The sequence below is a fragment of the Hippopotamus amphibius genome, chromosome 7, assembly GCF_030028045.1.
Source record: "Hippopotamus amphibius kiboko isolate mHipAmp2 chromosome 7, mHipAmp2.hap2, whole genome shotgun sequence".
Taxonomy (NCBI): domain Eukaryota; kingdom Metazoa; phylum Chordata; class Mammalia; order Artiodactyla; family Hippopotamidae; genus Hippopotamus; species Hippopotamus amphibius.
Window position 1 is genome coordinate 110813873 of NC_080192.1, and position 24863 is coordinate 110838735.

Genomic DNA, 24863 nt, shown 5'->3' on the forward strand with positions numbered 1-24863 from the left:
AGTTAAACTATGTAATGTACAGAATGATACTGAGGCATGGTACTTTATAGCTTTCATGACAGATTTTTAAGTATTACTTCATTTAATATAATAGCCCCATGTTTTAAGTACAAGAGGTACTGTTATCCCTGTTTTGCAGTTGGGAAACTGAAGCTCAGATGTTAAGTGACCTGGCCAAGGTCAAATGGCCAGTAAATGGCTGACATGGCCCTGCAACTCAGGTCATTCTCATTCCACTGTCATATGCTATTTCCCAGAAAAGCAAAGTAAAGCTCCCAAGTAAAATATGAAGTATTTTTAAAAGTAGCCTAATGTTTTTGTATAATTAGTTTTTTAAACTTTTTGTTGAATATTTTAAACTGATTTCAAAAAAAGTCGCCATTATCCAATCCCAAATACCTGATGAAACCTGCAGTGGCTTATAAACTGCCATAGTGATATACCAAAATATGTTTCATGGATTAAAAAGGTAAACTATTTGCTCTTGATATATTGTGCATATTGTAATTAAGTAAAATGTATTCAAACTGTTTACTCTCAATTCACACAGTAACAAACAAATGCCATCTACATCACTGAAATTGATCCTTAAAATTCTGAAGCCAAAATGTGAAAGGTCACTGTATTGCTTTGGCCAACTAGACCAGTTAATAAAGATACTTGTTAGGGTAGAGTGATGAAGAGTACAGGGATTCCAGGGATTCTTTTTTTTTTTAATCGCAGTATAGTTGATTTACAATGTTGTGTTAATTTCTAGTGTACAGCAGAGTTATTCAGATATATATATCAATCATATTCTTTTTCATTATGGTTTATTACAGGATATTGAATATAGTTCCAAGTACAGGGATTCTTAACCAGGAGTCCATAGGTGGGCTTCAGGTCTGTGAACCCTTGAAATTATATGGAAAATAATCCATAATTATATGGATGTGTGTATACACACATCCAACCACACGCATCCAACTACCATCTAACAGAATTCGTGCTTCCTTCATGTCAAACATGATCCATGTATCTGTAGATGTAATTAAAAAAAAATACTTTTAAAGTACTTAAAATTGGGGCAGGATTTTTTTTTTTTTAAATAGTAAGCAATTTATTACAAAAACTTAGTCTTATGGAATTTGGGGATCTGATTAAATAGTTGTCTTTGCATTTGATTCTGGAGCTTGAAGCCCACAGGGCACACACTTGGGAAGGAAAGATAGACAAATGTGGTGGAGAGAAAAAGCAAGCTGGAACTGCTGAACTGGAGCCCACAGGGACAATGGGAAACACCTGTCAGTTCCTTATGCTTGTGTGGCCTTGGTGATAACGGTGTCCTACAGAGACTATGGTCCTTCTTCATGGAGCTGAACACGGGGCAGGATTTTAAAAACAGGTTTAGAGCCGGTATATTTGAGGAATGATGGTGTTCTAGACTGTAATGACAGCTTATTTCATATGTGCCTATTAAAAATATGAACTACAAGATCATTATCAATTATAACTCACATTAATTGGTCACTTGTACTATGTGCCAGATATTGTTATGGGTATGGTTGTAAGTACCACATAGTACCTTATCTCATTTGATTTCAGTGACCCTGTGAGGTGAGTTTTACAGTGAGCCTCATTTTGCAGATGAGAAACCAAGGCACAGTAAAGTTAGGTGACTTGTCCAGGGTCACACTTTGGTAAACGTTTTTTTTTAATTGAAGTCAAGTTGATTTACAATGTTGTGTTAGTTTCAGGTGTACAGCAAAGTGATTCAGAATATATTTTTTACAATATTAATATTCAGAATATATAATATACATATACTTTAGATTCTTTCTCCATTATAGGTTATTACAAGATACTAGCTATAGTTCCCTGTGCTATACAGTAGATCCCTGTTGTCTATCTATGTTTTATATATAGCAGTGTGTATATGTTAATCCCAAACTCATAATTTATCCGTTTCCCCTTTGGTAACCATAAGTTTGTTTTCTATCTCTGTGAGACTATTTCTGTTTTGTAAATAAATTCCTTTGTGTCATATCTTAGATTCCACCCAGATTAATTTCCCAGGGTCACATATTTAACAAATGGCAGAGCTGAGATTCAAATCTAGTCTAATACAAAAATGAGTGTTCTTAATCACTATTCTGTACTACTTAGAACATACTTTGGAATATATCAAACTCTATATATTAGTACATTTTCCTTTCCTAAAATGTAAGCAGAATTTTATAGCAACGCCTGATCAGAAGAAAGCAGTAGAAATGTCTTTCAACCAGCAATAATATTGATTTTTTTAACAGAAAAAAACCCCATAGTTATATCTATATTATTTAAGAAGTTTTTTAAAGCTTATTAGGGTGAAATTGTTTTATTCTAAGAGAAAAATAACTTATTGTTAATACTATGTACCAAGATCTTATATATCAGGCGTTTGTTAATGCTGGTTATCTTAGAACACTGACCTTTTTTTAAGTGCTAAAACATACAAGGAATCATTTGATTTAGAGAAAGGATAATAGTAGTACTCGAGCAAGGTACTTTCTTCACAAGATGCAGCTACTCATTTTTTTGAAGTTTTTCTTTTTGACAGTAAGCATAATAATTTTACCCAGTTGCACCATATTATCTTTTGTTATGCAACAGGAATTTTTTCTTTTATATAGTGATAAAAAAATTAAAATTTATAAAAAAACTGGATAAAAAGATGGTCATTTCATGGTAAACACTTGTGATTTCCTTTACATGAATGTCTTTGAGTTTTCTATTTTCCTTAAACAAAACAAGATAATTATATAGAGCCATCTCATATTATCATAATTTGGAGAAATGTTTATAGCAACGCAGTTTAATTGTCTGTTCAATAGATAATACCATGTGTGTGTTTTTTTTAATCCTCTTTGCGGCATGAAGAACATTAAATAGAAACATCTCCGTATGTGAGACCATAGTTTTAAATGGAAAACTTCAAGATCTAATTATGAAAATATGTGATTAAGCTAGGATTGTTTGATAAGTCAATGTGAATTGTTGCCATAGGATAGTTTTAATTTTAAAGTAATTATAAGAAGGTTAGTAGGAAATTGCTCGAGGAAAGGTCGTTCATTGGCAACCTCCCCAACTCCCTTCAACAGCTCCTTTTGCCATTCCCTATCTTAGTCTACAAAAATCAGGAAAGTTGCCCGTATATAAAGAAATTCTCTTTTAAAAAATTATTGTGTTACAGTTAAGGAAAGGCTGATCCACCATTAGCAAACGGTCTCCAAAGCCAGTCCAACATTTTAATTTGCTGATGGTATGGATTCCTTGAGATGGTGACTAGCAGGTGTTCCAAGCCTTAACCCCTCTTCAGGCACAACTTTCTAATATTTACTTCATTTCTGGCATTCCTCTGGAGGTGAAGTATGGCAGCTGTTTCAAGAATGTGTGTGTAAATGCATATATATGTGTTTGGAAACAAAGAGCCACACTGAAATCACAAAGTGATTAAAACAGAATTTAGTAACCCAAATTGGAATCTGGCTGGATTCACGAGGAATTATGATTCTCCCTACACTTTGACAACGAGCTTTTTACCAAAGTGCAGATGCTCACAACTGGCCGATGATATGTAGATTCACAGCATAAGAAACAGAGGAGAGAATATTACCCCACATGTTTATGTAGAGTGTTAAACAAAAACTACTAGGGTAAGAAGTTCAATGCTTTACATCGATAGTAAACTATGCATATTATTTTATTTGTAACCCCATGTGTTAAGATGGGACACTATTAAAGTAACAATCACTTAAAAAGCAACAACCAACAAACCAGTATTTAATTTGGTACTTAAAATTAATCATTAAAATCAAATGGAAGCAATGCCTAAAGTAACTAAGATAATTCACAATAAAAACCATTAGTTCAGGCTCTACTTATTGGAAATATGATACTTCAACATAGGCTAACCTCAAATGTACCTTTAGAGATAGAATAAGGATATAAGCAAAATATTAAATAAGATTTCAGGAAGCCCCTAAAATTATTTTTAAGAACTTCAGAACTGATTACCTATATGCAAAAAAATATTAACTATAAGTTTAACTTCATTTATACATGACCTTATTTGAAGCAGTGTATTTTCATTCACTATTTTGAAGTATTTTATTTTCCAGATATTTCAGTACTTTGAACTAGTTGTTCCAGTGATTAGCCTGAATTTCTATGGAAACCTAAGTCTTAAATGAAGACATGCTTCTGAAAATAAGGCAACTTTTCTACAATCTGTTTATGAACAGAAAAAAAAATCTTTGGTTTTAGTTAAACTGGCAGGAAGGATTTTGCAAAAAAGAAATACTAAAGAACCAAAGCAATGAAAAGGCTCTTAATAAGCAATGGGAAACTCCAAACCCCATCAAGGTCAACAGAGTACCTAAGGCACCTCAGGTTCAGATGATACAATCATCTTTGCTTAGAGTTCTAATAATCTATATACAGGATTTTTACCATCTTAAGAACATGAAGCCGAAAAGTTGAACATAATGTCCAACAATGATTATTGTGAGAAAGAAGAAAATCATAAAGAGTTGATAAATGGGAGATATTAGAGATCATCTCCTCTACCTCCCATGTTTAAAAGGTGAGGAAAATGAGGCCCAGTCAAGAAACAGAGGTGACACCAGAATTTGTTTCCAGATTCCTAGTCCATTTCTCTTAGGGCAGGACAAATTCTAGATTTTAACTTTATTGGCTAGGAAACCAAGTGTGAAGAGTTTCAGAGATGTCAGTTTGAGGACAAAAAAAAAAAAATTCCCATCAAATCCCCAAAGGCAAGTTGGAAATAAATGTATAATACTTTACTGTCTTAATTCCTTTATACCATGTGTTGGACAACTTAGCTAATATACTAATCAAGTTACACAATTCTTTTCAATTCTATCTAAAAATAGCAGACCAAAATTAAAAGAGAAAGTTACATCAGATTCCATTTGAGCATACATAAGGCCATGGTACTTAACACGAACCACCATTTCTTGGGAGAAAGAAGACATCCACTTCAGGAGATGTGCGGTTCAGGAGAGAAAGCTCCTGACCATTTATCCAGCAGACTCTCAGCTCTTCAGTGGGGAAGATGATGATTATATTTTTAAAAAAATTTCTACAAAGCTCACACACAAGACAGTACATCCTAGATTTGTGACTGCTATGAGCATTTAAGGCTGTCGTTTTCAAGTATAAAAGTTTAGTGTTCCATTACCCAATCTGTGCAATAGACATAGCTAGAAGCTGAAGTCATGGAAATTAACAGAAGCTCACCAAAGACAAAGAAATCATAATTTAGGCAACAGTATTCTTAAGTGTAGGAAAGGCTGGGAAAAAATTTATGGATTAGATTATGCTTCTCTGAACTGCATTAGTTTGTTCACACTGAAACTGTGTCTAACACCATTGTCTGTTGCATGGCATTTGGAATAAGGTAGATTGACAGCAGACCAAACAAGGAAGCTTAATTAGGTAAGAGAACTAGTCATTAAGATGGTTCACCTCTAACACAGTTATATGGCCTGTTTCCCTAGAGAAAGATTAGAAATGGCTCCAGTATACCAAATAAGCTTCATAGATAAACATGAGAAGATTTTTTTAAAGCAGGACCTTTCACCTAGGGGCCACCATGCACTGCTCTTGGATGAAATAAATCAACGTTTTTACTTTTGGTTTGATGTAATATTGTGAAATGTAATATGGCTGGAGAAAATGGGTATTTGGAAGCCAGTATGTCATTTAACTTACACTCTAGGTGTGCACATAAGTTGTAGTTCTGTAACTTCTGCTGTGGTTCCAATATCTATATCTGAAAGGTGACATCAGTTTTATTATGAAAGCAGTTGCTTTGGTATCAATTCCATGTAACATGCTTGAACTCTATGTCTTTTCTCTTTAACACGATTTAAAGTTTCTTGTGGTTTGGTCAGCATACACACTTTTCATTTCATTTGATATACAAGCCAATGTGGAAATTAAAAAAACAAAATTACCAACTAGTTCAGAGAGCTAAATTGAGTCCAGGATTATGGCAAAGTCTGACTGACAGTTTTAATTTGTAACTTCAGCATGTATCTCATGCAGTTTGGGGAGCATCAAACTAAATCTACAATCGCCAGAAGCCTCATTACAGTTGAACACACGTTAACTAAAATGTGTACATTTTTAGTGTTCATGATAAATGCAGTTATGACCTTATTACACTTTTGGCATTCTTTAAGAAAGCACATTAAGCTTTAATATAGAAATATTTAGGTTACACTTGTGCTTAAGAAATAATAAAACATTTGTTCTTTTTGATCTCATACATTCTTTCCTCAGGAATGGCCCATCTCCTGCACGCTTGGAGCGACCTTTGGCTACATGGCTAGCCTTGTTATTTCACCACTCTGGATATACTGGAATAGAAAGAAACTTACATACAAGAACAATTAATTGGAGCAGAGGGAGAAGATATTTCTTTGTGCAGATTCCATAAAGACTGTGCAGAAATGTATATGGTCTAAGCCAGGCAGTTCCACTTAACAGCACTGTTTTTTATGTAGTTACAACATGATGTGATTGTAGCTTTTTAAACTATGAAAACCCTGAGAGATTGTACCTTCTAGTTGAAATAAAGTATTTATAATAGATTGTGGCTTCAGATGCTGTTTGCTGCTTCTTGGACCTTTAAGAAACATTCTTAATAAACTTTATAGAATTCTGAGGACAAGGTTCTTTTTTTTTTTTCCTTTCAAGTTTTAAACTGCTTCATTATTTATAAGAGGTCTGGGTATAGCTGTAGCATTTCATATGCTTTCTGAGAGAAATAGACAGTTTACTTGGCCACTGAAGAAGTTTCTCACGTAATCAAACAACAGTTTATACATCTTGATCCTATTCTTTTTTTTACTGTGTGTTTCTTTGGAGTTAAAATGGCTATGATAGCCTCATCAAAAACAGTCTTCAATCCCTTCTGGGTTAAAGCTGAACATTCCACATAGCAGCACGCACCTATCTGGGAGGGAGAAAAAAAAAATCACAGATATATAAAATCTTTTTTACAACAATTGGTACTGCACAAACACACCATTATAAGGAAAATCATAAAATGCAAAATGAATAAAATCATCCATATTTATGATACCCAGAGATAGCTAACTGTTAAAATACTAGTGTATATCCTTCCAGACTTTCTCTATAGAAAGTTCTTTCATTCAGCAAATATTTACTGGGTACCTGCTATATGCCAGGCACTGTTTTTAGGTGCTGGGGATCATGTCAGTGAATTGAGCAAAAGAGCAAAGTCCCTGCTGTGCGATGCTTACATTTGCTTAAGTTCTACTGGGGGAGGAACACACGAAGGAATACAGAGCAAGTTGGGGCACATGCTACAGGTTAAAAAAAGCTGAATGAGGGAGGGAGAGGGTGTAGAGGACAGCAGTGGTGGTCGTCAGGGAAAGCTGCTCACCAAGGTAAAGTTTGAGCAGCGAGGCACACCTAGGGGAAGTTCCTAGGCAGACAGAGCCACAGATGTAAAGACCCTGATGCAAGAGCATGAGTGGGGCATTCATGGGGCAGGAAAGAAACCAGAGTGGCAGAAGAGGGTGAGCAGGGGTAAGGGCAAGAGTGAGGTCAGTGAGGTAATGACCTCGAGTAAGACTCTGGCTTCAACTCCTAGAGGGGACCCATCCATCCATCCGTTTGTTCATTGAAAACTTACACAGCCACTCTCATTTGCCAAATGAGAATACAGCAAGGAGCAAAATTAAGTCCCTGTGCTACTCTCATGAAGCTTATATTTTAGAGGGAGAAGACCACAGACTAATAAATACAGAGGAAGAATATGTGGTCTGGAGAAGAATGGGGAAGGAGATGGTGGGGACAAGTCAGGCAAGGCCTCACTGAGAGAGCGATATTTGAGCAGAGACCTGAAAATGAAAGAATGAACGATGTCTATATCAGGAAGGCTATCCCAGGCAGAGGCAGCAGCGAAAGGACAAAGGCCCTGTGGACGTCCGCCTGGAGCACAATGAGTGAGGCAGAGGTGGCGGGGCCTGCAGGCCAAGGTGAGGACGTGGACCTTTATTTGTTTGAAGTCAGCTGGGGAGCCACTGGAGGATTCTGAACAGAGCAGTGAGTTGATGGAGTTTCTATTTTTAAAGACTCACTCTGGCTGCTGTGTTGAGAACAGGTTAACAGACACAGACAGAAGCAGAAAGGTGAGTGAGAAGCTGTTGCAGTAATGCAGGCCAGAGAGGGAGGGGGCCCGAACCAGGCTGCCAGAGGAGGGGACGGTGAGGAGCGTTTGCATTCTGGATATATTCCAAACATAGAAAAATATGTTTTGCTGAAGGCTTCACCATATGGTATGAGAGAAAGAGCAAGCTCGAGTGTGACTTCTAGGTTTTTGAACGGAGTAACCGGAAGTCAAGCCTAGAGGGGAACACTGAGATTTCTGTTCTGGACATAATTAATTTTGAGATGCTTACCTCCCAGATGGACTTGTTGCATGAACAACTGGATAACCAAGTCCAGAGTTTAGGGAAGAGATCCAGGCCCAGATAGAAATTTGGGAATCTCAGTAGTAGAGTGTTCAAATGACAAGACTGAGAGAAGCTCACCAGTCCTAAGGACTGAGAGTGGATACAGAAAGAAAGACATCCAAGAAGCTGAGTGCTGATCCCTGGACCCTCCAACATTCAGAGATGGGAAGATGAGGAGATGGAGGAGAGGCCAAGTGAAAGCGTTTCAAGAAGGAACCAACTGTGCCAAATGCCGCTGACAGGTCTAGAAATGGGATCATAGTGTTTTGCAACCACTTTTTTTCCCTTAAACTACATAATAAACATGAACATCTAAATAGGTATATTAGCATAAATTTTTAATAGATGCAGGGGTTTTTTTGTTTTTGTTTTTTTGTTTTTTGGGTTTTTTTTTTCTGTTCTAAACAATGCAGCAACTTTATGGCCATCTCTTTAAGTACATTGCATATAATTTTCTTAGGATAAACTCCTACCTATGGAATTGCTTGATCAAAAGTATACACGACTTTAAGGCTTTTGCACATTGTTGAGGCTGCTTTTACTCAATGACCAACAGAACAATAGAGTACCCATTTCCTTACACCCTTGGAACAGTGGGTATTGTAATTAATGTCTTTTTTTTTTTTTGGCCAATTATATAGATGGAAATTGAACTTACATTTGATTACTAAGGAGTATGAACATATTTTTTTATCTTCAATGGCAATCTGTGTTTTTTGGAGAATCTCTCACAGATGTTCTGAGTCCCTTTTCCTATTGAGGTATATATAGGTCTTTTTCTGACTAATCCACATTAACCCATTTTTCTGCCATAAGTGTCAAGTTTGTTATATGACTTTTATTTCTGGCATTTGATGTCACATTAAATTTTTAATCATCAATGTCTCCATTTATGACTTTTACCTTTATGACATTTAGAAATTCCTTCTCTCTCAAGATGATAGAATTTAACACATGGAATTTCTAAAGTGTCTTGTTAGTGGAGATGTTTATCTTTTGCTTTAGGAAAAACCATCCTCCAAAAAGTTTTCTTGCTTTCTTCTGCTTCCTGATAGTATTTTTAAAAAGACCTTATTAGATTTCATTTCCACAAAAGTCTTATTAAAGTCATAACATCTAAAAAATAGAATCCAATAATGTTAGGGGCAAATGGAGAAAAAAAGTAAGCCTCACTTTGGGGAGAGGAAGGATATGAGTTAAAAGGTGTTTTGTGCATCACAGTTATATTTTTAGAATGATAATATTTTCTACCTTTCATAAAAAGGTTGGAAGAGAACACAACACAGTTTTCCTCCAACCTAGCCATAATATTTTATTTTTAACTGCAGACTGAAATTGTCCTCCTACTGCACTCCACTGCCTACTCCATGGGTCTTCACTGAAGACAGGGCCTGATTCAGAAGCCCCCTTTTCTGACACCTCTTTCTACACGTGACTTATCAGGAAAATATTGTTGGCAGTGTAGCACAGGTGTAAAGGCTGGAGTTAGGCCTTCACTGAAGCCCAGGCTCTGCGATAAGGTACCTGCGGTAGCTGACAAGTTACCTGACATCGCCACGCCTCTGTTTTCTCCTCCATAAAACAAAGGAACTAGTCAGACCGACCTCACTGAGTTGATGCAAGGATTAAATGATCTAATGCATGTAAAACACTTAGCACAGTGCCTAGCATACAGTAAATGCACCATAAATATTAGCTTCTATTATTACCTTAGCTTCGTTTACATTTATTTTTAAATTCAGTAAAGGCTGCGTTACCTCTTTCGCTAGTTTCTGTCCTTGTTCCACACATATAGGTTTTTCCTTCATATCATTCAGTCTTGCTAAAGTTTTGGGGTCATCTCGGAGATCAATCTGGTTAAGAAAGGTCAATGATGTCCCATAATATTATCAGTCTTTAAAGATAGAGCATGTAGTCCCATTCAACCCCACATATCAAAAAAAGATTACAAAAGAACTTGATTTTTAAAATTAACTAGTATAGTAATTACTTTCTTTTGACACTTTTTCCAAAAATGTGACAGAATTTATTATAACAACTGAGATTAAACGTGTATCTCATTTGCTAAACCTTAGGGCCATTTTTCTGAGAGCAACACCACAAGGCAGGCCAGAGAGGTTATTCTTAAATGGGTCAAATCAAAGCAGACATACCTGAGTTCCTATTAATAAAAAGGGTACATTTGGTGCGTATTCCTTAAGTTCTGGTACCCACTCCTCTTTCACATTTTGAAATGAGGCTGGATTTACCACAGAGAAGCATATAAGGAAGACATCAGTCATCGGATAAGATAAAGGCCTCAGACGATCATAGTCTTCCTAAGAAAGAAAGGAAAACCTCATTATTTCCATTTCTAAAGTTTACTAACAAATATGTACATCAGATGAGATGGTCAAAGAAGCAAAGTCAGGACTATTTCACAAATGAAATGTATGGTATACTACAAAAAAAAACAACATAATTCCATTCGTTTCTGCTATTCTTTCTTTGGAAGTTCTGAACACCAGTGGGGTAAAAATATGACAATATCATTAATGACTAAGATGAAACTTTGAGAAAATACATTGTGATGATGGGAGTTGTCACTGGAACATATTTGTTTGTTTCTTTAAATTTATTTATTTATTGGCTGCGTTTGGTCTTCGTTGCTGTGCGCGGGCTTTCTCTGGTTGCGGAGAGCGGGGCTTCTCTTGCTGCAGAGCACGGGCTCTAGGCACGCAGGCTCAGTAGCTGTGATGCTCGGGCTTAATTGCTCCGCGGTGTGTGGGATCTTCATGGACCAGGGATTGAACCTGGGGCCCCTGCATGGGCAGGCGGATTCTTAACCACTGAACCACCAGCGAAGTCCCTAGAAGCATTCTTAACTGAAAAGTTTGCACACAGAATTGACAGCAGCTGGATGTCTAAGTACAGTCATTTGTCATAATTAATATTATATACTGAATGTTTGCTATGTTACTAAACATATGATGCATATGCTCTCTCATGTATTACTTATTTAATCCTTGGAACAACCCTATGACATAAGAACCATTATCTCTGTGTCGCATTTGTGTAAACAGAGGCAACAGAACTTAAATAACTTGTGTAAGAAAGTATAGCAAATAAAGGAGATGGGATCCAAACCCTGGCAGTTTCACTTCAGAACCTATGCCTTAACCACTATATATCTTCACTGAGACCGTAAATCTTTGCTTTCCCTGTTTATACGGTTTTCTTAACTGTGTGTGTGTGTATGTGCGCGTGCATGTTTGTGTGAAAATTTAAAGAGAGAAACAAATGGAGTAAATCCACAAAATCCCCCTTCCTCTCTAATTTCCATTCCTTTCCTGAAATGTAGATTTCTCATATGTATCTTTCCAGTTATTTTCTGTGCATGTATATGCCTACAACTGTACCTATTTAAACATCTGTACATACATGTAAACCATGCAACCCATGTTGTTCTGCACCTTTCAGTATGTTTTGGAGATGGTTCCAGACAAGAATACGTTAGACTGCCATATTATTTTATTTTTTTATTGAAGTATAGTTGATTTACAATGTTGTGTTAGTTTCAGGTGTACAGCAATGTGATTCAGTTGTATTAGTTTCAGGTGTACAGCAAAGTGATTCAGTTATACATATATATATACACATACACACATACACACACACGGTATCTATTCTCTTCCAGATTATTTTCCCTTACAGGTTATTACAAAATATGACTTCCATATAATTTTAAACTGCTGCTTCACATTCTATAGAAGGGCTGTACTATCGATGGCTGTTTTAGCATCTCTCCATCAAAAAGGCAGTGAAGATCCTGTTTTGCTTAGATTATTTCCTATGACACAAAATTCTCCTTGCTTACATTCTCGTGAGTGAACAGGGTCACAGTTCCATTTTTGTCAGGGCTAGCCTCTCATCTGGTTTCAACTTTATTTTTGGCCTAAGCCGCCACCCCTCTTAAATGACCTGCTTCACTACTAGAACTGCATGAATGTGGAACTAAAAGCATATTAAAAACATCTTCCACTCAGAGTTTCAGCAGTAGTATTTCTCTCATGGAACAATTTTCCTTTCATGTCATCTTCTGACATTTTTCTTACTACAATGTTACACTCAAGCATATCATTATCTCAAACACATGACTTTGGAGTTAACCCTTGTTTTTCTGCGATGCTTTCGAAGGGCACACCTGCAGTCTGGAGGCAAGGGCACTGAAAGATTTCTCAGGTGTTGGCGCAGGACAAGACAGGAAATGCCATCCCCAGTCTTCTTTAGTGTTTATTTTTAAAGGCGGAGGCCTCTAATTGGTTTCGAATAAAGCAGTGCTCTGGTGTTACGAAATTATTAATGAAGAGATCAAGTAGAATGGGTATGAAACATGCTGGCACCCCAGTCAGTTACAAGAGGACTATTACCAAAAATATAACATGTTTTAAAAATCAGTTTGAGTGTTAAATAGTACAATTTGGTGAATTAAGTATTCCTATACTCTACTGCCCATTTCAAACTGCATGTCGGGAAGGAGAATTAAAGGGACAGTATTTGATCTTAGCATTCTACCTAGCAACTACCTAGCAGTGTGTTCCTGAGCAAACCTGCACGCAGCACAGTAAGGGAATGGGGGGCTCTTGCTACAAATCTCTCCTCATCCATATTTCGAGATCCAATTTTCACAGAATTAGAAATGAGGATACTATCTCATAGGATTATGAGGAACAAATGAGATAATGCAAGTAAAGCACTCAGCAGAGTGCCAGGCACATAAAAGAACTCTTTCAAAGCTTTAACATAAATTCTTCACCCCACGGGAAACTGGTTCTCCTGTTCTTGCCAATCCATGCAGGTCCCGTCAGTCCCACACCAGTCCTGGCTCTGCATCGTTCTCTCTCCAACCACAGGGAAGAAACTCCTTTAGTGAGAAATAAAGTTTTCTACTCTGGCATCAAAACACACAAATCAAACTGAGGTCTCCTGAGGACAGTATAATTTTCAGATTAATAAAAGAGAATGATATATTATTACTGTACTAATTAGTCATTTGGGGACTCGAGAGCCTTAAGACTATTTAAAATGTAGCCCAAAAAAAAAGAATTATATTTTTTTAAGAAAATCAAATTAGATATTTTTAATGAAAATTTTACCTCACCAGGGAGATAGAACGTGCATTCTTTCTCTAGGAGGGTATTACAAGAAATAAAAAGTAAGTGAATGCAAAGTTCTCTAGAAATGCTTAATATTCATCCAAATATTCTACAGAACATAAGTCTATCGTACAGATTCCTTTCATAACCATAGTGCACACTGATTTTCCTCAAGACACCTGTGGGCACAAAGGAAGAGAACTAGACTAACCATTTCTAGATTTGTTAAATTGTAGATTTTTGTTGGAATAGTTAAAATGTGAAGAATTGGGGTTAAAAAAAAAGACAGGTGTGTTTAGAACTCCTTGGAAAGAAATGTTACTTCTTAAGTCTGAACTATCTAAAATGAACTCCTTCTGCCTGTAATCTCCAGCTAAATAATTGGCAGTGATGACCAGGATGAGACCTTTCTGCTTCCATTCAGCCTGAGTAATCAGAAGTCTAATAATAGATAGCAAATTTAAAAAGTAAATGATCCCCTGTGCATACTGTACCCTTCATCATATAAAATTGTTTATATCCACTGTGCAGGATCTTGAGTGAAATTAATGTGAAATTTTAGATTTAGGGATAAATAAATTGAGGCATGCAATTCTTTCCTCCCCAGCTATGTATTTAAAATTTTACAATACAAAGAAAGTTAAATGTGGAACTACCCTTTCTTTTAAAAGTCATAATTCCTCAAAGCCAATTCTCCAGCGTCCTCCTAATTAACAAATCAATTATATATTTTAGTCCAAAAAAATTTTTTTAAAGGTAGATATTTAAAATTTTCAGCCTGGTAACTGAAACATTCTCAGTGTATAAAAGACAACTATCATTACATCAAAACCATGAAAAACAATGGTGAATTTGGTCAATAGGATTGCTGAACTGCTTAGTAAAATCTTTAGCTTCTTAGCAATTGCCTAAGTACTACTGGGATCCTTTTTTTACAGTGTGTTCTGGTAGCTTAGTGATCTGGCCCTCCGCTCTCAACAAGAGCACTTGATCTGTGAGGATGACAAGCTTCACCCTTCAACAATATCACATGCTGACAACCTGACAATAAGAGACCAACAAAATGTGCTCTGAGAGGAAACAAAACACCTTCAGGTACAACAGAGTACTGCAGCAAATGGCCATCAGTCGGGAGACCCCTTTTTATGCCCAGCTCAGCCAGCAGTGCCCAGAAGTGTTGCCACTTCTACACCATTTTTGTTTTCTTTGTGTGGACCTGGGTATTCCCTCCCACTGTAGCGAGTTCTGTTTAAAACACGTTTTTAGAATGTGTACGCCTATTTAAAACACATATCCAAAATGTGTACTTTAAGCAAAATCACTCACGTTGGGTGGTGTAGGCCTTGCCGTGCTTTTTGTGGTATTCTATCACACACTGGTCATTGAAAATCAATTAGCAAAGATGTTTTGAGACCATACTGCATGGAAGATGTTCTAAGGACACATACACACAAATAAAAGATACAATCGTCCCCTCTGGAACTTATAGTTTGGCTGGAAATTCAAGACATGTACATAGAAAAGGACTGTCAGATACAGCAATGGGAGAAAGAAAAGTGCAAACTGGAGCACGTGAATATATAAATGCCTCATCACAGAAACATTAATAAGCACCTACTGAGGCAGGCTGGGACCTGGGACCCTTTGCTGCAGTGCTGCCATGCTTGCACCACAAACCTCTCCTAGAGCAACAAAATACAAGGAAACTATATGGGACTAAAAATAATTGCATGCATGCACAGTTGGGGCAAATTCTGGACCCAAAAGATATCAATACAAAGAGACCAAAAAACCTAACTGCCACTTTTGAAGAGGCTGGAGCAAAAACAGAGTGTCAGGGGCAAAAGCAGAGTACTGAGCGTAGCCCCTGCACACACACACCACCGCAGGGCTGGGCGAACCCCCTAAGCCACCCCTCCCGCCCAACCCCTGGACACGCCCCTACCCTCACTCCATATAAGGAACAAGCTCGCCGGCTCAGCAAGTAAGCATGCAAGCCAGCCAGTTGTTTGTTCTCGCATCCCCCCCCCCCCCCCGCCCCCGCCCCAATAAAGCCTTGCCTGAATTTCTCCTCTGGGCTCTAGTCAATTTCTATTGATGGGGGAAGGCCAAGAACCCTGGTCGGTATCAATATTATGTGCCCAGAAGGTGCAACCATCAGGGAAATGAATGAAGGCCAAGATTCAGATCATTTCTGACGAGTAAAACACCTTATAAACATTTGCAGGGACTTCCCTGGTGGTGCAGTCGTTAAGAATCCACTTGCCAATGCAGGGACATGGGATTGATCCCACATGCCCGTGGAGCAACTAAGCCCCTGCGCCACAACTACTGAGCCTGCGCTCTAGAGCCTGCAAGCCCCAACTACTGAAGCCCGCACGCCTAGAGCCCGTGCTCCGCAACAAGAGAAGCCACCGCAATGAGAAGCCTGCGCACCGCAACAAAGAGCAGCCCCCGCTCGCCACAGCTAAAGAAAGCCTGTGTGCGGCAACAAAGACCCAACGCAGCCAATAAATAAATAAATAAATAATAAACATCTGCAAAGCTCTCATAAGATATCTGTATGTTAAAAATATGGCAACGAGCTCGAATGAGCAATAATACCCGTGGTGTGCCCGGGCATCTGACTAGAACTTCGCAGACCTCAAAGCCACAGCCTAGAACAGAAGAAGAAACGGCGGTGCTGATGAAGAATATGCTTAAAGTTGGCACCGAGGAGGAAGAATTGATAGGCTGGAAGAGACAAAAACATTTACAATGGTTCCTGCTCTTAGGGGGCTCACGGCAAGGGAGACAAATGTGTGTGGACATTATATTACAAGTCAGAATGTGGTGAAAACCAAGGGTAGTGATCAGGGGACTCTAAGAAGAGACTTCATAGAAAAGGTGGCATTTGAGTTGGGCCTTACAGGATGGAGAGGATTGGAACACATATGACCTACCAGCATGTGGTCTTGGTCAAGTCACTTATTTCTTAGAGCCTTTGTTTATCAGTCTATAAAATGGGAGATTATCAATGACAAGTGCTTCGAAGACTATGAAGTGCTATAAGAATGTATTATGCTTCCTGGATAATCCAGGATGTTACTTTGATTCAGGAAATAGTCATTATCAAAACCTGTAAGAGTCTTCCTCCGTAACAGCCCAGAGTGAGAAAAAGGAGGGCCACAATTGAGTAGCTGTAACAGATGAGCCCCAGACGTCTAAAGTCTAGAACAGCTTCTGACTACTTTGAGATACAGAAAACGTAAGGCAACTACGTAAGAATGTCCGTGACAACTGGCGGCTTGTGGTAAATGAAGGAGAAGTAATCTCCATCTGAAACATCTGTTTCTGGTGAGAAGCCTAAAATAGGTATCAGGCATGGCTCTTGAATCACTCTAACCCCTAAAAGGTGCTATACTAAAGCCAAGAGGACACATGGGCTGAAGCTAGCTTCTGAAGATGAAGTGTTTTGTCAGCAATCTTATAAATTGTCAACATTTCTACAACAATTCTTGGTGTTAGTAATCTATGAAACCTCATTTTCTCTGTGTATTCCTTTTGTTGCTTTTAAGTTCATTTTGTATTTAACTTTGTGAAATATCACTGTTCACACCCTTAAAAGTATCCACTTTTCAAGGAAGCTGTTTTAGGTTCTTCTGGGGAATATTTTGGTAAGTTTGGATCAAAATGCATCAAAGATGAGTTTATCAAATTTACCTATCACCCTCCTGCTACAGTTGGACTAAAGAAAATTTGCGGAGGAGAATTTTCTTTTAAGTGCTATAAATTCCTAAGAGGTCATTGGTTTTCAAAAACTTTAAAAATATTTGAATTTTTCCCTTCCTTTTTTCCTTCTTTCCTCCCTTCCTATCTCCCTCCCTCCTTCCTTCCTTCCTTGCCTTTTTAAAAAAATCTTCTGCTCAGTTGTGAGATGGTATTTACCTGATTAGCTCTTGGTAAAAGGATTCTTGTAACTGAAGATTCAGCTCCTAACTTTAAGCAACTGTCATCTTCATATATTTTGATTACAATAAGTCAGTCTCCCAGTTAATTTATTAATTATTGAGGAGCTAGTGAACCAGATCTTTGGCTTCTTTTCCATTATTATCTTCCTTTTGGCTGCCTGACTGATTACAACTCCTGCTTGGGTTAGCTGAAGAAAAAAGACAGAAAAGTTTTCATGTGTGGTAGCAGAAAGATGAGCAGCTGGAGAGCTGGCTCTGCCGTTATCTAACCGTGTCTCATGAACCTGCACTTCCTCATCTCTGAAAGGAGAGGACTGAACTAGATCGCCACGTCACATGGTTAAAAACGCTCAAACTAACACTTTTTACCCTTGTGAGCAGCCCTAGGAACAGATTTAATGTGGGTGGAGGTTTCAACTCCTCATAAAAATTGAGTTTTAGGATACTGTTTTATCTAAGCTGACCCCTCAAGGCAGAGGATCAAGACTTAGCTAAATAAGGCCCTTCGGCAAGCTTCATTTCCCCGTCTGTGAGGGGAGAATAAATATAGCATACACATGTTAAGATAAATGAGAGAGCTGGTCAAGTGTTTTGAGCTCTTCAACAGACAAGCCTGACTTTCCAAAAAAAGACAAACCACAACTTCAGAGCCAGTGCAATTTCTTTTGTGCATGGTGAGATGACTTCCTTTATTGTAAAGGATTTAGAGCTGCAATTCTACATTGTCTGGAGCTATAATTGCAAGTCTCTTTCACTAAAACAGAGGTCAGCTGGCCTAAGGCATGCAGAAGGAAGGTTAATGTCAGGTCACACTTCTATGCGGTGTATTCCTTTTCTAACTTTTTTTGGTACAAATTTCATGTTGATGGAATAGTCGTGCATTCTTTTATTCCAACAAATACCTGCCCACTAGGTGCTGAACACCGTGTGCTCCGGTGAGAAACAGACACGGACCCTGCCTCGTGGAGTTCACGGTACAACAGAGGAGAGGCAAGTGCCTCCCCACTAAGGCAGGACTACTCTAGGTCCAGGAGACACTGGAAATGCGGGAGGTATTTTTGATTGTCAATGCATGGGGGAGCTCTACCAGCATTTAGCGGTAGGAGCCAGGGTGCTGCCTGACCTGTGGAATGAAAAACGGTCCTGGGTCCTGCATGATTGGTGAGTGTACCGCTAGGCACTGAATGACTATGAAAAACCCTTTTACAATGACCTGAATCTAGGACCTATCTCTGCTGTACATTAGGAGAAAGGTAGATTTACTTGACGTTGTTCAAACATTACAAGAGTTGCTTACCACTGCAGAAAAATGCACACCATGGGCAATATTGCTCTTAGTACCCTAACTGCCACTAAAACACAACCCTGTTAGCCAACTTTTGGAGCTACTGCATTCATGGTTGTTCACCTGACTACTTCATTACGATTTCTGGAGTACTCAGCCCTGGAACTTAGGAATTTAATACCAAAATAAATATTTTTATTATGAATTACTTTCCTTTTATTTCTCCTTCCTATTACTGCCAGGATATCAATTAAAATTATGTATATATACAGAGAGATTATATTACCTATAGATTTCATTTGAAGATAAGTATAGGAGAAATCTGTTATAAAAATTGTTATCAAAAGGGGGATGATGTGATATACTAGAGGCACTGAGTCAGATATTTAACAAATTGGGGCAAAAATGATTATAAATGCAAACTGGGATAGGTGCTGTGAAGGAAAAGAGCCAGGAGAGAGAACAGCCAGGATGACCATCTTGGAAGCAGCAACATCTAACCTGAGATCTGAAGGATGCTTTGAGGAGCCAGATATAGGACAGTAGGGGCAAAAGGCCCAAGGCAGAAAAGCCCTGACAGATGCTAAAGCAGGAAAGGCCAGCATGACAAGATGGGGTTGGAGAGGTAGCTGGCCTGGATCCTTAGAATTTACAGCAATGGAAAGCCATTGAAAGGCTGAGAAAAGGGAGTCATATAATTTGCTTTTTTTCAAAAAGGCAATTTAGGCTGCTTTGTGGTGGATGAAGGGCGGGGCGGGGGGTGGGCAGGAGTACAAAGAGAGACATTATTACAGTAATTCAGGTGAGAGAAGATGGTGGCTTGGACTAAGTGGAAGCAGTTGACAGCTAGAGAAATGGTGGATTCTAGATATATTCTGGAATTAAGACTCGGGGCTTGGGTAATGGATGTAGAGCTAAAGGTCAGGGAGGCTTCTGGTTCAGCTTGTGCAACTGGATGAATAATGTCTTTACAGGGATAAGGAAGACTGAGAGTGGAGAAGTACATTAGTGAGAAAACTCAGGAGGCCAGTTTTGGGCATGTTAAGTTCAAGATGTTGAGGAGACAGTGGGAAGAGCCTAGCTGGAGGAGCTCTCTGCCTCTGAGTTCCAGACCCAGCGCTAGATGCCTCCTTTTGGCTGAACCAGAAGCATCTCAAATTCAACATTTCTAAACTAAATTTATTTCTTCCCCTTCAAATCTGCATGTCCTCTAGTGTTCACCAACTCATGAAAAGACATCATCATTCAATCAGGATCAAATCAGAACCCTGGAAGCCCTCATTATCAACCCCAAACACAAAGTAAGTCAATCACTTGCCCAGCCAGTCTGTTCTTCCCTCTCCACACTCCTCACCTGGGTAGCTCCTACTCATCTTTCAAGCTCTGGTCTAAAAATTTCTTGGTCCAACAAACCTTCTCCAAACCCCCAATTCAGATTAAGGTCCCTCTGTAACACCTTCTCCTGTCATCCCATTTCTTACATTGTAATACAATTGCCTCTTTTCTTACCTGTATCCTCCACAGGACTCCCTGAGGGCAGTGGACTACTCTTCAGTCTGGTTTATAGTAGCTGTTTATTAAATTCTTGCTGAATGAATGAGGGTAGCATGTGGGACGTGAAGTCAGAAGGGCAAACTGCAGCCAGATCATGGTGGCCTGCACCTTCTTCACGGGCTGCAAAGCTGGCGGGTAAAGCATCTGAATTCTCCACTAACAGGTGAGTGTCTCAGGTTGCTGTTACCACTGTCAGCCAAGATTCCAACTGTCTCCTAAGATCAGGGCCCTTTCTCTGTGCAACCCACCTTCCTGAATAATAAGGTGAGCTCTAAGGAGCAGAGCCTCAGACTGAGAGATTCTTCCAGCATTTTAGCTTCTGCTACTGTTTTTCACTGCCACCTTTTTTCCATTGTCTTGACATTTACCTAGGATGGAGGATATCGTTGACTGTCTACCCAGCATCCTTCTCCTACTTGCTTCTTCTTTCCAAAACTGACTTAGTTCAGGACCCACCTCTCCTCTATCCAGACACATGCCCTTAGGAACCCAGACCCGATATTTAGCTTAAAGAATTCCTGGTTGGATTTAAGCCCATCATGGAGTTTCATTACCTAACCCCTGGCCAAAGTCACTGGTTCCTAGGTGGGTACGTGATCCAAGTAGTCCAATCAGAATGAAGTGGTCCCTGGATTATCCGAGGGGCTCATTCTCTGCCCACTGGCCAAAGCACAGGCACACCCCATTTTACTGTGCTTCAGTTTATCACACTTTGCAGATACGGCATTTTTTACAAATTGAAGGTCTGTTGCAACCCTGCAGCGAGCAAGTCTACTGGCGCCATTTTTCCAATAGCATTTGCTCACCTCATGTCTACGTGTCACACTTTGGTAATTCTTGCAATATTTCAGGCCTTTAAAAAAAATCATTATTGGGCTTCCCTGGTAGCACAGTGGTTAAGAATCTGCCTGCCAATGCAGGGGACATGGATTCGAGCCCTGGTCTGGGAAGATCCCACATGCCGTGGAGCAATTAAGCCCGTGCACCACAACTAACGAGCCCAAGTGCCACAACTACTGAAGCCCACGCGCCTAGAGCCCGTGCTCCGCAACAAGAGAAGCCATGGCAATGAGAAGCCTGTGCACTGCAACGAAGCGTAGTCCCCGCTCTCCACAATTACAGAAAGCCCGCGTGCAGCAATGAAGACCCAACGTGGCCAATAAAAAATTTTAAAAACCAATTAATTAATTAAAAAAAATCATTATTATATTTGTTATGGTGATCTGTGATCAGTGATTTCTTTTTAAAGATTTTTTTTGATGTGGACCATTTTTAAAGTCTATTGAATTTGTTACAATATTGTTTCTGTTTTATGTTTTGGTTTTTTGGCCCCAGGACATGTGGGATCTTAGGTGCTTAGCTCCTCAATCAGGGATCACATCCACACGCCCTGCGTTTGAAAGGCAAAGCCTTAACCACTGGACCACCAGGGAAGTCCCGATCAGCGCTCTTGGGCATTACTACCGCGAACTCGCTGAAGTCTCCGATGATGGTTAGCATTTTTTAGCAATAAAGTAGCTTTTAATTAAGGTATGTACTTTTTCTTTAGACATAAAGCTATTGCACACTTAACAGGCTACAGTATAGTGTAAACATAACTTTCATATGCACTAGGAAAGCAAAAAATTCATATGCTCACTTTATGGCGACATTCGCTTTACTGTATGGTCTGAACTTGCAGCATCTCTGAAGTGTGCCTGATATTGGCTCCTGGGTGAGCACAAGATCTAAGTAGTGGGAGCAGAATGAAGCAGGCCCTAGATTACTGAAGGGAGCTCCTTCCTCACCCCTTCTTCTCATTCTGCTGCTCCTCTTCTCTGGCTCTGTCTCCCTCTCGCACCCTCCATCCCTCACTCAGTATGTACGGATCTGCCACTCACTGGCCCCATCTCTGCAGCTCACAGAGACTATTCAGGGACCCCCACTACACCAGCCAGTGCTGTGGTCCCTGTATCACAGAGGAGTAGATGCTGCCCAGGGCTAACTATTTGGAGGCGGGCACATATAAGTACCAGGCCTGACACCTCCAGGGGAGCAGCCCTCTTACCCTTTTAACACTTGAGCTACAGGGGCCCCTTGGGCACTGTGGATGCAGGTCACCTGCGCTTCCCATGGGTGAGGGCGCCAACACAGAACTAGGAGTTACAGATGGGCCAAATGCAGAGGAAACACCATGTTCCTTGACCGTGAACTAACACCTACCTTCTTTGCCTCTGAGGAAGAGGCTTACAATGACTGAAGCCTCTCATTGGCAGACACCCTTACACACAGACTCCTAACACACTAAGAACAAGCAGTCAGGCAGCAAGCAACTCTGGAACTACTCTCTGGTTAAGCCTGACAGGCTGGTTTTCTCCATGCCCACCTGAGGCAGCCACGCTGCACAGGGGAATTAAACCATGACTAGCAATCCCAATTGGAATCTGAAGTCTTGGACCACACTCCTTGGCCAAAGACATAACACAGGCAAACGAGGGAGGGAGGCTTCCGGGCAAGTAAGCAAAATCAGGATGACCCATAAGGTTCACAAATACACTTCCACAGAACAGACTCTTTAGAAAGTACACACAATTTCTGTTGGGGGGATGAAAATGTTTGGAATGCGACAGAGGCGGAGGTTGTGCAACATTGTGAAGGTACTAAATGCCACTGAACTCTACACTTAAAATTGATTAATTTTATGTTGTATGAATTTCACCTTCATTTAAGAAAAATACACACAGGTCCACAAGCATGCAAAGCTGGGTCCTCATGGGCACCCACGCACACAGACACACAGACACACAGACACACACACACACACACACACACACACACACAGATTTCTTTGAAATTCAGAGAGGTGCTTGCACACGGCAGAAATACCCTTCTCCTGCTGGGAGTCCCTGGCAGAAACACCCGAGCCATCCACTCCTCAGACCTGCATTCATCACCAGGACACACTTCCACACTGTGGAGCACAGCTTACCCTCCTTCGGGCATGTCTCGTACCCCATCCTCTGCCTCTTCTGCATCACCCACTTCACCTTCTCCCCTCCAGCTCGGGCCTTCTTGTACTACGGGAGGCTCCCAGCAGAGCGCTTTTCCAGGCTTATGAATGAGTCACTGCATCACATTACTCTAGCCTCATTTTGCTTCACAGCACAGAGCGCCTTCCTCCCGCTTTCACGCTAGCCAAACTATCCAGTCTAACCTTTACCATTAGCCTATGAGATAGGGCACCCCCCACTTTACTGATGAGGAAACTGAGGCTCAGGGAAACTCATCACTTGTCCAAAGTCACAGGAGAGTCGGGCAAAAGTGAGGCAGGAAGACAGTTCTCCTATCAACTAGTTTAGGACCCTCCTGGCCCCTTTGTTCTGCAAGCAGTAGGTCAGTCGCAGATTTTAGACAAAGACTTTCTAAATCTTTGAATCACAGTTTTACTGGCTATGTGGCCTCCGGCAAGTTACTTACCATTTCTTTCATCTATAAAAGGGACTAAACTGTTGGAAGATTAAATGAGCTAAGGTATGACAGGCATGGAGCCTGTGTGGTGGCTGCAAGGAGCTTATCACGCCCAGCAGCGCTCTTTTTCTGTTCAGCTTCAGCAGACCTGGCGCAGAGGAATAAATGAGTAGAAAAGGAGGACTGAGGATAAAATCAACTTTGTGAAAAACATGCTGAGAAACGTGGCAGCTTCCTAAGTGCACGTGTTTACACAGCAGGCAAGACCTGAAGTCAAGGATTTTATTAAAACAACTGAAGATAGCTAAACCAATATAACCCAAGTGCATTTTTTTAAAACAATGGTTGAGACCTGAGAAGTGAAAAAGAATCATGCTGCACATGGACTTTGATGTGGCCACCTGGCCCTTCCCACCCGGCCCTCGCCGCCCACTGCTGCACACAGCACAGGCAGTTTTCAGTGGCTGCCTATAAAAGGGTCATTGGATCCATGTTTGCACCACCATCTTTGTGCTCCCAGAAGGTCAGCCAGTCCAGGAGCTGGACTGCCAACTACAGAGAACTTGGCTATGAAGACGTGACATTGACCAAAACAAACTGAGAGCCAGTGAAACAAAATCAAAGAAAAGCAACACTACAGGCAGATGAGGAAACAACAAAACTTTGCAAGAAAAACTCCAGTCATTCCAGTGGTTTCAAATGTCCATTCACTTTTGTGGATCCTCATAAAACCCTTGGAGGCAGCACTGGGATAGGAGCTGTCATTCCCCCCATCTGGGCTGGAGGGCAGCAGCTGAGCCCAGGGCAGTAGGTGAAGTGCTGGTGAGACTGTGGTTGGAGCAGCTGAGCCGGTGAGGGTGGGGGTGGAGGCAGTTTTCAACCACAGAGGTGTGGACCCTAGAGTCTGGTCAAATCGCACAGGAACCTGTGAGGTTCCAGTCCTCAGCCCTGCCCTGTGTAA

At 40.0% G+C, this 24863-nt stretch overlaps 2 protein-coding genes across 3 annotated transcripts in view; one reads left to right on the forward strand and one right to left on the reverse strand.

Annotated features, from left to right (window-relative positions):
• The window catches only part of PIGF (phosphatidylinositol glycan anchor biosynthesis class F), a 30703-nt gene extending 24065 nt beyond the window's left edge, over positions 1-6638 (forward strand). For both annotated transcript variants that reach the window (XM_057740614.1, XM_057740615.1), the window contains exon 6: positions 6328-6638. In XM_057740614.1, the coding sequence (XP_057596597.1) occupies positions 6328-6441 (114 nt within the window). In that variant the 3' untranslated portion in view covers positions 6442-6638. The remainder of the gene's footprint in view (positions 1-6327) is intronic.
• Positions 3699-24863, reverse strand: part of RHOQ (ras homolog family member Q) — a 38900-nt gene continuing 17735 nt past the window's right edge. The window contains exons 3-5 of the mRNA XM_057740616.1: positions 10685-10849; positions 10289-10384; positions 3699-7003 (exon numbers count right to left, since the gene is read on the reverse strand). Coding sequence (XP_057596599.1) covers positions 6848-7003; positions 10289-10384; positions 10685-10849 — 417 coding nt within the window. The 3' untranslated portion in view covers positions 3699-6847. The remainder of the gene's footprint in view (positions 7004-10288; positions 10385-10684; positions 10850-24863) is intronic.